The sequence below is a fragment of the Culex quinquefasciatus genome, chromosome 1 (assembly GCF_015732765.1).
Source record: "Culex quinquefasciatus strain JHB chromosome 1, VPISU_Cqui_1.0_pri_paternal, whole genome shotgun sequence".
NCBI classification, from domain to species: domain Eukaryota; kingdom Metazoa; phylum Arthropoda; class Insecta; order Diptera; family Culicidae; genus Culex; species Culex quinquefasciatus.
In genome coordinates this window covers 28,128,792-28,143,679 of record NC_051861.1, presented here as the reverse complement: position 1 = coordinate 28,143,679, position 14,888 = coordinate 28,128,792, and the positions used below count along the sequence as shown (strand labels likewise).

The 14,888-nt window shown below is 34.2% G+C and overlaps 1 protein-coding gene across 1 annotated transcript; it reads right to left on the bottom strand.

Annotated features, from left to right (window-relative positions):
- Positions 1–7,348: 7,348 nt before the first annotated feature.
- On the bottom strand, positions 7,349–13,375 carry LOC6042024. Its single transcript, XM_038249850.1, has 3 exons — positions 12,895–13,375; positions 8,514–8,620; positions 7,349–8,449 (listed from the first exon to the last, which is right to left on the bottom strand). The coding sequence occupies exons 1-3, from the start codon at positions 12,950–12,952 to the stop codon at positions 7,367–7,369; spliced, it is 1,248 nt and encodes a 415-aa protein (XP_038105778.1). The 5' UTR covers positions 12,953–13,375; the 3' UTR covers positions 7,349–7,366.
- Positions 13,376–14,888: the final 1,513 nt, after the last annotated feature.

The window sequence follows — 14,888 nt, the reverse complement described above, 5'->3', positions numbered from 1 at the left end:
TGGTCGTGGCCGGCGCCGGTATTGATCAGCATGATAGGGGCCTTTGAGAAGTTGCGAAGCGAGGAAAGATAGCACCCACTTATCTTCCACGGCTCGTGGATGTAACTTCTGGAGGTCCTGGTCAATAACGGAGTAGCAACTGCGGGTGGGCACCTATGCTTATGCTTATGCTTATGCTTACAATTAATCTGATGAAGTTGTAAGTATGCTACTTTCAAAGGGCCTTTTTCATCTTAACCCAAACGGTCATACACAAAAACTAGTCTTTTTGTTAAGCTTATTTGAAGATTACACTGACCTACAAAAATTTACAAAATGACTGTGCAGATTTAATTCTATTAGAAGCATGAATTTTGGAGTCCCCAGCAACACGTGCACTTTATTTATTTTTTTCAAAAATATTCAGGTTACGATTCACGAGATTTTCAATTTCCCGGGAATAGAGAGTTGAATTTTGCTATTTTCCGGGAATTCCCGGGTACTAGGATTTTTTTTTTACTTTTGTTCAAAATAACTGATGCTTTGGACTGCGAGTCCAACCGCCGCCAGCGATTCCACCGGAGCAGGCTTGGTTTAGTGTGCTGATTGTCTTTATATGGGAGGCATTGGCTATAAACTTATGATAAATCATGCAAACATAAATATATTATAGTGTTTTGGAATCGGGATGATAACAGCTGTATATTAAAATTATAATGTCATGAAAATTTTCACAAAAATACGTATTTTTCCTGTAGTTTGAAAATGCATTTTTATTTCTCTAAAGAAACCAAAAATATATTGTTTTTGCTATACTGCCCATGTTCGCATAAATGTCCCATATGCAAAAACATCAAGCTGAGAAAAACGCATTTAAAGTTTGTCCCATACATAAGGCTACGTGTTAAGTTTTCGCGAAAAACTGGATTTCCTCCTGGTTTCTAGAACAAAGTACTCTTTTGAAAGAGCACACGATTTTGAACCAAACTGCATCAATAACTCGAAGTTGATGAAAATGCATATGGAACATTTATGCGATCAGGGGCAGTATATGGGTATCAAATGATCAGGATTTTTTCATAAATTTCGAATGTAATAACATTTTTTTTAAATACCCAAAATTGCAGTTTTTACAATATGGGTATCAAAAGATCAGGATTTTTTCATACATTTCGAATGTTATAACATATTTTTGAAAATACTCAAAATTTTCACAAAACTACGTATTTTTGAAAAAAAAAAACACTCAAAATGTCAGTTTTTACAATATGGGTATCATGAAAAAATCCTGATCGTTTGATAACCATATTGTAAAAACTGAAATTCTGAGTATTTTTTCGAAAATTCGTAGTTTAGTGAAAATTTTGAAGATTTTGTAAAAAATTTTGTTATCACATTCTAAATTTATGAAAAAATCCTGATCGTTTGATACCCATATTGTAAAACTGAAATTTGAGTATTTTTTTCGAAAAAAACGTAGTTTTGTGAAAATCTTGAGTTTTTTTAAAATATGTTGTTATTGCATTCGAAATGTATGAAAAATTCCCGATCGTTTGATACCCATATTGTAAAAACAGAAATGTTGAGTATTTTTTTCGAAAATTCGTAGTTTTGTGAAATTTTTTAGTATTTTAAAAAAATGTTGTTATAACATTCAAAATGTATGAAAAAATCCTGATCGTTTAATATCCATATTGTAAAAACTGAAATTTTGAGTTTTTTTTGAAAATACGTAGTTTTGTAATTTTTTTAGTGTTTTCCAGATAAGTTGTTATTACATTCGAAATGTATGAAAAAATCCCGATCATTTGATACCCATATTTTAAAAACTGAAATTTTGAGTATTTTTTTTCGAAAATACGTAGTTTTGAGAAAATTTTTAGTGTTTTTTTTTTTTTTTTAAATTGGTTAAACATTCGAAATGTATGAAAAAATCCAATCATTGAATACCCATATTGCAATAACAATAATTTTGAGTATTTTTTCGAGAAAAATTGCACTTTCAAAATACAGGAAAAATACGTATTTTTGTGAAAATTTTCATGAAATTATAATTTTTATGGATAGCTGACATCATCACGATTCTAAAACACTATATTTTTTACATGATTTTTCACACGTTTAAAGCCAATGTCTCCCATAAAGCCAAAATCCCATGAGCTCTGTGTTTCAGTTAAGCACTGGGCCGTGCTTAACCGAGGCAGCTGTACGAATCAAAACCGGGGCAGTGCAAAACCGTGGCGTGCAAAACCGGGGCATGACTGTAATATTAGTACAGTCATCCCACATATTCGAACAGTTTACAGATCGGCCAATGTAAAAAAATAAATAGAAAATCGATAATTGGACATGATGATTCGCTTTTAACTTTCTTTGCGAACATTTTTTTGTAATATATCGACTGATGCGTTTAACACCTAAGCTCCCAAGCTCGAGAAAAAGGGGAAATTTGTAAGGGAATTCCCCCGTTTTCTCGAGCATGGGAGTTTAGGTGTTAATTAAATATTTTTGAAGAAAAACATTGACCTGTGAAATCCACAAACACGGAACACGATTTTATTACAAGTTTAAATAAACTTGGGTTCTCTCCAGAAGTGCAAATTTTCAACAAAATAGTGACTAGCTAGTTACAAACGCTGAAACCAATAAATTTTAATGTTAACTATGCTTTTTTTTTAAATAGTATGATCATCTTTTTTTGGTTGAAATTTCAGTTAAAATGAGTTGTTTCGTAGTTGTGGATGTTACAATTATGGAACAAGCAATTTAGAGGCAGTGTTTTGCTGCTCTTGATAAAATAGTCTTGAAATCCAGTATTTTGTTTAAAAAAAATCAATGTTTATTAGTGCAATAACAGTTGGTCACTTTTTAGTTTGATTTTGACCTGGGTGCAGAATAGTGGTTCGCAAAGCGGTCTCAATTTAGAACTGTCATAGCGGAACCAATTTACTGTTCGCAAAATGATACCAAGAAGTGGCAAGTATTGTAATCGATCTACAATTTGTTTTGTCAGTGGCGTCGGGCTTTTGAGGTATTCGAAGTAAACAAATCTTAAGAAAAGGGTAGAAATCGAGATTGGGTAAATTCGTCGCTAACATTTCAATAAGCGCTATGTCTCACGCAAAACTTACGTTTATGACGCTTTTTGAAATGTTAGCGACGAATTATCAATAACTTTAACTATGAATGGCACATTCCAAATAATATTGAATAATCTACCTCCAACATTATCACTGCGCTTCAAAAATACACAATCTCGGAACTTCAATTCGGTTGTTCTTCTGATTCACAAAATTCCACACACTTCTGACGCAATGTTTCGTCACGTGGAAATCAAAAAGTCCTCTTTAGGCCGCCCATCGATTAGTCTACGAACATAAATAGGTGTGAAGCCCTTTAGGCCGATGCAAATATTTAAAAAAGTTTTTGTCCTCCGGCCCTAGCCGAGGTCAAGGGGGCAAAAATAAAAATATAAAAATTTAAATAACAAGCCATAGTCTTCACATTTTAATGAAAAAAGTGTTTTAAAATGCATTTTACACTAGTTCAGTTGTTTTGCAATCATTAGTTTTCAAAAATCTAAGATCTGACAAAAACAAAAATTGTATCGAAAAAAAAGATTTTGCATCGAAAATTTTCAAAAAATCATAAGATTTTGTAATAAACCCAAACATGCTAAAAATGATTTAAAACGCAGAAGAATGTATTTTAATTAGATTTCAGCTGGTTGCACTTGAATTTTCATTGAAATTTTGAAGTTTATTGTAAAAATAGTTATTTTTTTGCCCCTGATTTTTCGGGCCAATTTGGGGGTTGACAAAAACTTTTAAAAATATTTGTACCAGCCTTATTTTTTCACGAAAATTTAAACATGAACAGATTTAACAAAAATCAAAACAAATCATTTCAGCAGCAAAAAATATGTCACGCTTGAGCTTGAACATAGCCTGCCACATTGTTTATGTTTACAGCTGTAGTGCAGATGTATTAGTGGGAAGCATTCGAAAATCACGTTACGCATTCTGTCTTTTCAGCACCCAGATTTTGACCAACCAACGGGGTACAAACTAAAAAAGTGTCTAACGAACAAGTAAAATTGAAAAAAATGCTTCTGGAAAAGAAACATAGTACAGTACTTGTTCGGTAACTGGGCCAGTGTTACCACATGCTCGTCTGTATCAGAGGGTCCAAAAATCTGTCTTATCTGCACCAAGCATGGCGAATATCTGTACCATTATCTGTACGGTATATTTTTTGTAAAAAACTTTTTTTTTAACATGCATTTTGAACAATCTTATGACAACACTAAACGCTGATATGCAGCTCGGAAGGAACGCAAAACTCCATATAAAAAAACACCCAAGAAACGGCCAAGGAAAGACGTTTCTTCGCGTGACGTTACTTCGCGCGATGTTTGTTTGCAAAAGTTCTAGTGAAAAAACTTAAATATTCAGAATTTGTTTATTTTATTGCAACTGAAAGTCATAAATGTATCAATAATTTTGTAATCGATATTATAATATTGAAAATTCCGAATTGCCTTTTGATGCCGAATCTCACAAAGCAGAATCTTGAAATTAAAAGAAAGGAGTTTGTATTTTGCTTGAAAAGAAGTAAACCAAAGAGAAAATCCATAAACACACAGATTCAAAAATACAAATATTAAAACTAAAAAAAATCTAAGATTAAAAAAATAAAAAGAAATATATAAACAAAACAAAATTTAAAAAAAAAAACAAATTCAAAGCTTTAAAATTCTAATAATTAAAAATTAATAAAATTAAAATAATATAATTCAATAATTCATATCTTCAAAATCCTTCAAATTCAAAATTATAATCCAAAAAATTTAAAATTCTTAATTAAAATCTAGAATTTCAAATCATACCCAGATTTAAAATTTAAAAAAATATCAAAGAATTTAAGAATTCAAGAATTAAAGCATTTATGAATTTAAGAATTTAAGAATTTAAGAATTTAAGAATTTAAGAATTTAAGAATTTAAGAATTTAAGAATTTAAGAATTTAAGAATTTAAGAATTTAAGAATTTAAGAATTTAAGAATTTAAGAATTTAAGAATTTAAGAATTTAAGAATTTAAGAATTTAAGAATTTAAGAATTTAAGAATTTAAGAATTTAAGAATTTAAGAATTTAAGAATTTAAGAATTTAAGAATTTAAGAATTTAAGAATTTAAGAATTTAAGAATTTAAGAATTTAAGAATTTAAGAATTTAAGAATTTAAGAATTTAAGAATTTAAGAATTTAAGAATTTAAGAATTAAGAATTTAAGAATTTAAGAATTTAAGAATTTAAGAATTTAAGAATTTAAGAATTTAAGAATTTAAGAATTTAAGAATTTAAGAATTTAAGAATTTAAGAATTTAAGAATTTAAGAATTTAAGAATTTAAGAATTTAAGAATTTAAGAATTTAAGAATTTAAGAATTTAAGAATTTAAGAATTTAAGAATTTAAGAATTTAAGAATTTAAGAATTTAAAATTAAGAATTTAAGAATTTAAGAATTTAAGAATTTAAGAATTTAAGAATTTAAGAATTTAAGAATTTAAGAATTTAAGAATTTAAGAATTTAAGAATTTAAGAATTTAAGAATTTAAGAATTTGAGAATTTAAGAATTTAAGAATTTAATAATTTAAGAATTTAAGAACTTTAGAATTTCAGAATTTCAGAATTTCAGAATTTCAGAATTTCAGAATTTCAGAATTTCAGAATTTCAGAATTTCAGAATTTCAGAATTTCAGAATTTTAGAATTTCAAAATTTCATAATTTCAGAATTTTAGAATTTCAGAATTTAAGAATTCAGGAATTTAAGAATTAAATAATCTAAGTTAGACTGTAATCCATATTCATACAGACTGCAGTCCCGATTGACCCAGTTGATGGTGCAAAACATGATTTATCGAAAACTTTCAATAAAATTTACTTTGACCAGATTCCATTTATTAAATAGTTTAATGTGACATAATGGCGTTATCTTTCAAGAAACAAATAAATAACAAATGTTTTGTAAAACGAGGATTAATTTTTTTAATATTCAGGCAACTACAAGGCGGTTGTAAATATGTTTCAAATTTAGTGCATGTAAAGTATGGAATGCTAAAAAGATAATTTTTATTATTAAACTTTTTTTTGCAAAAAATGATTTAATCAATGAAAAGTTTTTAAATGTTGAGATAATTGCAATAACTTAACTATTCAATAATATCATTTTGAGAAAGAATCTGTTTTATCTGAAAATCTGTACAAATCAGTACGGTGACCCAAATATCTGTCATCTGTACGTACAGATTCTGTACTCAAATCTTTGCTGAAAATCTGTACCATGACAGATAAATCTGTACATGTGGCAACGCTGAACTGGGCTGAGAACGTAGCCCAGTTACCGAATGCTGCTCGCTAACTAGGCTGAACAAAAATTACGAGGGGACCACCAATGCATGATATTTTCCTGATGAAACAAAAAAATAAAAATTACTCAAATTGTTTACCATGTTTACTTCTTATTTTGCCTTCCTCACCTCACTGAGGCAAGGCTATAAAATCACTCAAAAATTGAACTTTTTAAATAAGCCTCCCAGATATACCTTTACGTATACATATCGACTCAGAATCAAATTCTGAGCAAATGTCTGTGCGTGTGGATGGACGTAGAATTTTTTTTCTCACTCACTTTTCTCGGAACTGGCTCGACCGATTTTGTCCGGATCTATGTTTTTGGATTTGCCTTCAGGTTCTTTAAGTCTTTTTTAAATTTCATCCGGCTTGGTGCAGTACTTTAAAAGATATGTTCGAAAAACTGTTTTGGTTGATACTAAAAAGGGTCATTATTTACATAATTTGAAAGCTCCGGCGGATAGCTGTCGGAACTTTACGCTCAGTGCACGCACACAAACACTGCAGTGCTTTCAAATGGTTCATTAAATTTATCATACCTAGATGGCAGCACTCAGATGTATAGTGTCTTTACTAAGTAAGCGTTAGCCAAAGCTTTCGTAGTGTGTGGTGTCAAGGCTTTTAGGAGGAAGGCAGCAACCACCTTCCGGTGGATTAAGTAACGTTTTTTTTATAATTGTGACTTGAAATTTGTTTAATGCATGAAAAAAGTTTTTTTTTAGTTATTGAACTTGATTTTTACATCTTCCAACCCCTCGGTCATTTCGATTTGTTTTGGTTTTTTGACATTTGTCTGCTACGGCCCAGTTATCGAGCGTCCAGTTAAAAAGCAGCCCGAACAACTACTGTATAATCATCAATATGAATCTTTGGAAATGTCATCGTAATCATACACATTTCCCCAGGATTCATCTCCAGGGGGAAAAAACTTTAAAATAAATTAGACCTTTATTATTACCAATCATTGCTTCTCACCCGTACGACAACGTGTATCCCATACTTTCCATAAGCGTCTCTTTAATGGCCGGCTGCAGGGCCTTTTGCATGTAAGTCGTCAACAGTCCGCGGACTCCCTTGGAGAAGAGATTGTCGATCTCGTTCGAGTACGCCTCGTCGAGGGCTTCGTTCGTTTCGACCGTTTGCCATCCGGCGCCATTGCCAGCATAGGCACTGTAGGCAAACGGATTCCGCTCGGAGTAGATGGTTCGCGAGGCCGAATCTCCGGCTTCCGCGGTACCACCCGACTGGGACTCCTCGGACATGTCCACCATGGTGCTCATAGAGGGCGATAGAAAGAGGGAATCACCGTCGGTTAGCTTGAAGATGTCCCGTTCCGTCAGTCCGTCGTCTTCTCCGCCAAAGTTTAGCGATCGCTTGTGCTCCATGTTCCGTTGGTACTCGTTGCCGGTGAACTCGTTCCGGTTGTAGAACCCATCGTAACCGGTCGTTGTTGGATACTTGGACAGGAAGTGGCGCCGTTTCGAGTTGATCCGGTACTTGATCCCGGTCGGACCTTCACAGCTGTGGGCAAACACCGAAATGAAGCCCGGCTCGGAAAAGTGGGAATCTGTGCGGACATTCGCCGTCCTGCTGCGTTCCCCAAGCCCACTCGGCAGCAGCGGGATCGTCCGGAACTCAATCCCCGCCCGCCTTAGCCTCAAGATCATATCACAGCGACCGCCAGTCGGATGCATGATCACCCGGCCACTGATCTGCAGATCCGGAAACTCCAACTTCGTGTCCAGCGTCCGGTTCTGCTCGACAAACTTACACCGATCCACGACTACCCAGCGCAAATTTTGCGGAATTCTTACCCTAAGATTGGCCACCTCAACCTGGGCCGTCGACGTTACGCCCGACGCTGTTGTCGATGGAGTTGGCGGGAAGAAGCCACCGCCACCGGTTCCACCCATTCCAGGGTGGTACTTGTGACCGTTGAACTTATGCTTGTACTCGGACACGATCTGCTCGATGTCATCATCGTAGCTGTTGTACGGAGATCGGTTGAACAGGGCTTGCCGCTGGGGGCCACTGTCGGAGAAGTCGATCAGGGACTGCAAAAGTGAAAATCATTAAAATTTAAAGAATCTTTGTGTTGAATTCGTAAAAAAATATTACCCCTGAACCAGACCTCTGTTGACTTCGTCTCAGGGTGGTATCGAGCGCTGATTCCAGCCGGGATGCACACTTTTGGCTGTAGATGTTACGGATTGAGCGGGTTCGACCTGAAAGATGGAGAAATAATTCCTGTTAGAAATTTGGTTTGCTCAAGTAATTTGTCCTGGCAGTGGCAGTGCGTGGCCGAATGGTTACGCTGTCCGCTTTGCCATCCCCATTCCCATCTGCTCCAACCTTCCATCGGATGAGGAAGTAAAACGTCGGTACCGGCCTTGGTTGTTGTCTGGCCGTTAAGTCATTCCAGGTATGGGAGACGTCTCCCCGCTATAAAAACAATCATCACACCAAACCAAACCTGGTTGGACTCGCAATCCAAAGGTCGTCAGTTCGAACCCTGGGGTGGAAGGTTCCTTGGAGTAAAAGAGGTTTGGGTGGTCTCCCATTCAAGCCTATGTACTTCAAGGTTCGAGCAGAAACTTGCAATAGAGACCACAAAGACCTGGGAGTCGTTAAAGTGGATGGTTTATTTTTGTTGTAAGTACCACGCGTCTCCTTTTAATGATATGAAGATGGGAACGCTTGGTGGTTCAAGCGGAAAACCATATCATTCATAATTGGTGGATTTTCATTTCTCTTTTTAAAAGAGGAAATGAAATTGTAATCAGTATCATCCATTACAATAAAGTTTCATGAAAATCGAAGAATGCTCTACATTTTGTGCTTTTATCGAAATAACAGCTTTGAGTATCGTAAACAGTGGATACATTGGAAAGATTTATTTAATTTTTCCAATACGTTTCAAGATTCAGATAAGTTTCAAGATAAAGATTTTGTCAGTAAGGTAGGGTAAGGTAAGGTCAAGACTTTATTAAAAATATGCTCGCATGGTATGGCAAATATTATAAATCGAGATGACCCATGGGAGATTTAAACATAGAAGGTTTTGTTTGACCTTCCTGATTAAGAATATGTTGGACTCAAAATCTTCGATCGGTGAAAGTGGCATTTTTCAGATAAAACATGTTTTCTTATATAAAGTACTGTGTGAGGAGACGCATGGAGGCTCAAATAAATTTTAATAAATTGTGAATAAGCCTTGTTATAACTTGCATTTCAAAAGGTTTTGAGTTCATTTTACCTTTAAATAGCGAATGTATGACAAAAGGTCGAAAGACATAAGGTCGAATGCCAAAAGGTCGAATGGACAAATGGTCGAATGGACAGAAGGTCGAAAGTGGACAAAATGTCGAATGGACAAAGGTCGAACTTAAAAAACATTTTACCAAACAAAACTTTTGATTTGAGCCTAAATACGACAAACAAGAAAAGGTTGTTAAAAATTGAATAAAAACTTAAAAAATATTTCAGAAGTCGAACTTTTTTGGAAGAACTGCTCATGTTTGAAAGAATGGAAAAACTCATAAAAATATGTTGGCAGTCAAGAATTTCTTGTTTTTGAAAATATAAATAAACTTCCAACAAATTTCAGAAGTTGAACTTTTTTAAAGGAACTGCTCATATTTGATAGACTGGAAAACTCAGATAAATATTTTGACAATCAAGAACTTGTTTTGATTTACAATAAAAATAAACTTCCAAAATATTGTATAAGTCGAACTTTTGTTTTAAAGAACTGCTCATGTTTGAAAGATTGGAAAAACTCACAGAAATATTTTGACTATCAAGAATAGGTTGTTTTTAAAAATAAAAACAAACTTGCAACATATTTCAGAAGCCGAACTTTTTTTTCAAAGAACTGCTCATGTTTGAATGAATGGAAAACAAAAATATTACGACAAACAAGAAAATATTGTTTTTAAAAATAAAAATAAACTTCCAAAATATTTTAAAAGTTGAACTTTTTTTTCAAAGAACTGCTCATGTTTGGAAGAATGGAAATCTTCTCAAACACTGGTTTTGAAATTATTCTGCTTATTTAAAAAAAGATCATTACTAAAAGGATGGATAAACCAAGGATTAACTCACAGAAAAAAATCTGGTATAAGTTTATAATTATAATTATTTGTTTCATTTTTCATAATCGATCGTTTCTGCCCATGTTCGCATAAATGTCCCATATGCAAAAACAGCAACCTGAGAAAAACGCATTTGAAGTTTGTCCCATACATAAGGCTATGTGTTAAGTTTTCGCGTAAAACCTGGATTTCCACCTGATTTCGTGAACAAAGTACTGGATGTTATAGGCTCTTTCGAAAGAGCACACAATTTTGAACCAAACTGCATTAATAACTCAAAATCGATGAAAATGCATATGGGACATCTATGCGATCAAGGGCAGTTTTGTCCTTTCGACGTTTTGTCCATTCGACTTTTTGTCCACTTTCGACCTTTTGTCCATTCGACCTTACGTCTTTCAACCTTTTGGCATTCGACCTTTTGTCCATTCGACCTTATGTCTCACATCCTAAAATTGTTACCCCACCATTTTGCAATACCTCTCGGGATCGCAAACAATCACCTAAAATTTTAGATTTTTTTTAACTTTGAAAAAGCGAATTAAGTTTCTTAACGTAAGTAAATGATTTGTGGAACTTGCTAAACCTTTATTTCCAGCAATAAAATTTTTGGAACGGTCTCTAATTCCTTGTAACAAAAAAGATTCCAAGAGAAGTTAGAAAATGGATAGAAACATAAAAAAAATCCGTTGTGACACAATTGACTTTATGTGGTCTTCTGAAGTGATGAAATTGCCTGCTGTTTGTTGAAAAATCATTTTAATACTCATTTGGGTTTCAAAAGTTAAGCTTTTCAGATTGTCGTCAAGCGCAATTTTTTTTTTGAAAAGTTTAACTATTCGAAAAATTAAAGTCTTCAAGTGCCTTGCAAGATAAAGCAAGCAAATCTTCAAATAATGAACAGTTCAGATTTCCGTCATTCGATTTTTTTGTATTTTTTAGTTTGTCCATATAATTTTACTTACAAATTTGGCAGCTGTCCATACAAAAATGAAATTTTTTCTGCAAAGTTGTAGGTATGGGTAAGAACTACACTGAAAAAAATGATACACGGTAAAAAAATGATCCGTGATTTTTTATTTAACTTGTTGTCACTAAAACTTGATTTGCAAAAAAAACACTATTTTTTATATGTTTTAGGGGACATAAAATGCCAACTTTTCAGAAATTTCCAGGTTGTGCAAAAAATCTTTGACCGAGTTATGAATTTTATAATCAATACTGTTTTTTTAAATCGAAATATTGGTTGAAAAAAACTTTCAACTTCATTTTTCGATGTAAAATTTGCAATCAAAAAGTACTCCAGTGAAATTTTGATAAATTGCATATAGTTGTTATAAATATATATAGTTGTTTGAAAATAGTCGCAGTTTTTAATTTTTTCAAAAAAACTAATGTTTTATAATAGGTTAAACTAGTTTATAACAAATGTGCATATTTTTGAATTTAATTATTATGGGTTTGTATAGAGTGAGTGCCCAACAGCGTGGTTCACGTTTCTATGAAAAGACAAAGTTGTTATTTTGTCTTGCATCAACCGGAATTTCGTTCTTTTATGTCCCAGAAGCACTCCTGAAAATTTGAATTTGGTAAGGTCTAGGAGCTCCAGTTTTAATTTGAAATTTATATGGAATTTTGATTTATTTTCCATGGTAAACTATCTTTTTTTACATTGTATTAGGATTTTTTTTTATAAATCGATGAAATGACTTGATTCTTATAGTAGGAGATAGGTTTTGAACTGGGGAATAACTTTGTGGAACATACCAACATGCTAGGAAGTGACCCTTTAAAGATACAGATACTTTTAGATGGTGGCTGGCCCCTTCAAAAGCCATCATCTAAAAGTATCTGTATCTTTAAAGGGTCACTTCCTAGCATGTTGGTATGTTCTACAAAGTTATTCCCCAGTTCAAAACCTATCTCCTACTATAAGAATCAAGTCATTTCATCGATTTATAAAAAAATCCTAATACAATGTAAAAAAAGATAGTTTCCCATGGAAAATAAATCAAAATCCCATATAAATTTCAAATTAAAACTGGAGCTCCTAGACCTTACCAAATGGGCTCAAATTTTCAGGAGTGCTTCTGGGGACATAAAAGAACGAAATTCCGGTTGATGCAAGACAAAATAACACCTTTTGTCTTTTTCATAGAAACGTGAACCACGCTATGCCCAACCTTATTTTCCACCGAGAATCTTTCCTTTCTTAGGCCTCAAACTGACCACCTTTAGATTGCGAATTCTATTTGATTCTAGATTGTATTTTGTTAGAGCAACTTATTTTTCATTTATGAATATTAGTATTTGAGTTAAGTGTTTCAACCCATTATTTTGGGGTACTACCCTCGGAAAAAGTTCTTTTGCATATATTCTGCATCCATTATCCATTCAAGACTCACCTACGACATTATCCGACAGCAAAAAGTACAGCAGGAAGATCCAGCACCTAGAGTTCATTTTCTTCACCAAAGTCCACACACGTTGGTCCCTCACATGAGTACTTGTTCCACGCAGAGTTCAAATTCCCTCTTGCCAATACCATCAGTCACGGCAAATAACATCACTCTCTCTTCACAATCGGTTTGTTCTTGGCATTCACGGGACCCTTTTCAGGGCCAGACCCCTCTTTCACCCGCCAACGACACAAACACAAATGGTAATAAACTGTTGTTTTTTTTGAAACAATCCAACGTTCCGCAGTGCTGAGTTATGCAAATATGCTCGCTGCAGGTGTCTCTTAGTTCCTGGAAGTTGGCCGTGGTTGTGCAGCGCACCACAAACCGTTGTCACGCAGATGTACTCCCCCACAAAACGGATAACTAACAAACCGAACAAATCCAGCCGAACGAACGAAGAGAAGAACTCCAACCGAATGCTCTGAGCGACCGCAACCGACTGAACCTGGAGGGCTCCTCGGCCAACTTGGGGACTAGACTAAAAGTGGCTGGTTGTTGCAGTGGTGGCAGCAGCAGCAGATCGTAACTTACCGAGAGCCATCATGCAACATAGGGTACAGAAGAAGCGCATCTTTCTTCTGGAGGGCGCGCGAACTTTTTCGAGAGAGTTCCATGTCGGGTGAACTCTTCGGTCGGTGGCATGGGGTTATCCTTTGGTTTGATGTGATAAAATTTGACTTAGGCTCAGTTTGTAGAATAAAATTTATAAAAAATGTTGACTATTTAATCTTCTATAATTGTGAATGTACCAAAATTTGTGCACAGCGCACAGTGGTGCAGATCGTAAAATTAAGTGGAAAATGGATTTTCCGAAAAATGGTGACGATTTGGAGCTTTGGTGTCTTCAGAAGAGTTGTTGCAAATGGAAAGGGGCAACTTTTGGTTTGGTTGAAAATTAGGGTGGTTCACGATAAAAGTGATTTTGAAAATCTAACTTTACAGGAATATTTTTTGGGATTTTTTTCGTCTTCTAGAAAGTTGTTGGGCTGGCCAATTAAAGCAATTTTTGGCCGTATTTTGGGTTTCCATTTAAACCCAAAATATGGTCAAATATCAATTTGAAGACACTTTAGCTCAATTCTGAGGGCAGATTCTGATTTAGCGGGAAAAATTACATGGAAAACATATATTTGAACAATTTTCAAATTTCGTTAGGTGGTCCCATATGGTTTTCCCTTGAAAATTAGACTTTTCAAATGAAGATATCTCGAGTTTAAAGAAAAATACCCCTGAGATTTTTCAGCGTTTGTAGTGCTAGATCTCCTCTTTCAAATGCAACCTGGTGCTTAAAATTTGGCTTGCGTCTTTTCGAGATATTTAAGTTTTAAATTTGCATCTTTTTTACCATAAAATGGCTGTTACTTTTGACCCTTAAGTCCAAATTGACATGTCAAAAAATGAAAATGTTCGTTTTTTAGAGCTCTAAAAGTTCTCCGAATATTACTTTTCTCTAAAAGTTAACCCTGAATTGTTAAGTTAAAAAAACTGTTTTTTGCAGGTTTGCTCAGATGCTTTCTATAAATTAGGTCATAGAAGGCGCAGATTACGAGATAAAATTTTGGTGTCTTGGACAAAGTTGCTTTAATTGGCCAGCTCAACAACTTTCTAGAAGATGAAAAAATTCCCAAAAATATTCCTGTAAAGTTAGATTTTTAAAATCACCCTAATCGTGAACCATCCTCATTTTCAACCAATCCAAAAGTTGCCCCTTTCTATTTGCAACAACTCTTCTGAAGACACCAAAGCTCCAAAACGTCACCATTTTTCGGAAAATCCATTTTCCACTTAATTTTGCGATCTGGACCGCTGTGCAGTGGTCCGAATCGCAAAATTAAGTGGAAATGAATTTTCCGAAAAAAATGTGAAGTTTCGGAGCTTTGGTGTCTTCAAAAGAGTTGGAAATTAGGGTGGTTCACGGTTGGGGTGTATTTTAAGAT

Bases quoted from the DNA above. Each gene is read 5' to 3' on its own strand.
- LOC6042024 (XM_038249850.1), bottom strand. From the start codon at position 12,952: ATGAACTCTAGGTGCTGGATCTTCCTGCTGTACTTTTTGCTGTCGGAT. The intron at 8,621-12,894 runs GTGAGTCTTGAA...TCCATCTTTCAG, and splicing joins GCTGTCGGATAATGTCGTAG to GTCGAACCCGCTCAATCCGT. The intron at 8,450-8,513 runs GTAATATTTTTT...TCACTTTTGCAG, and splicing joins AACAGAGGTCTGGTTCAGGG to TCCCTGATCGACTTCTCCGA.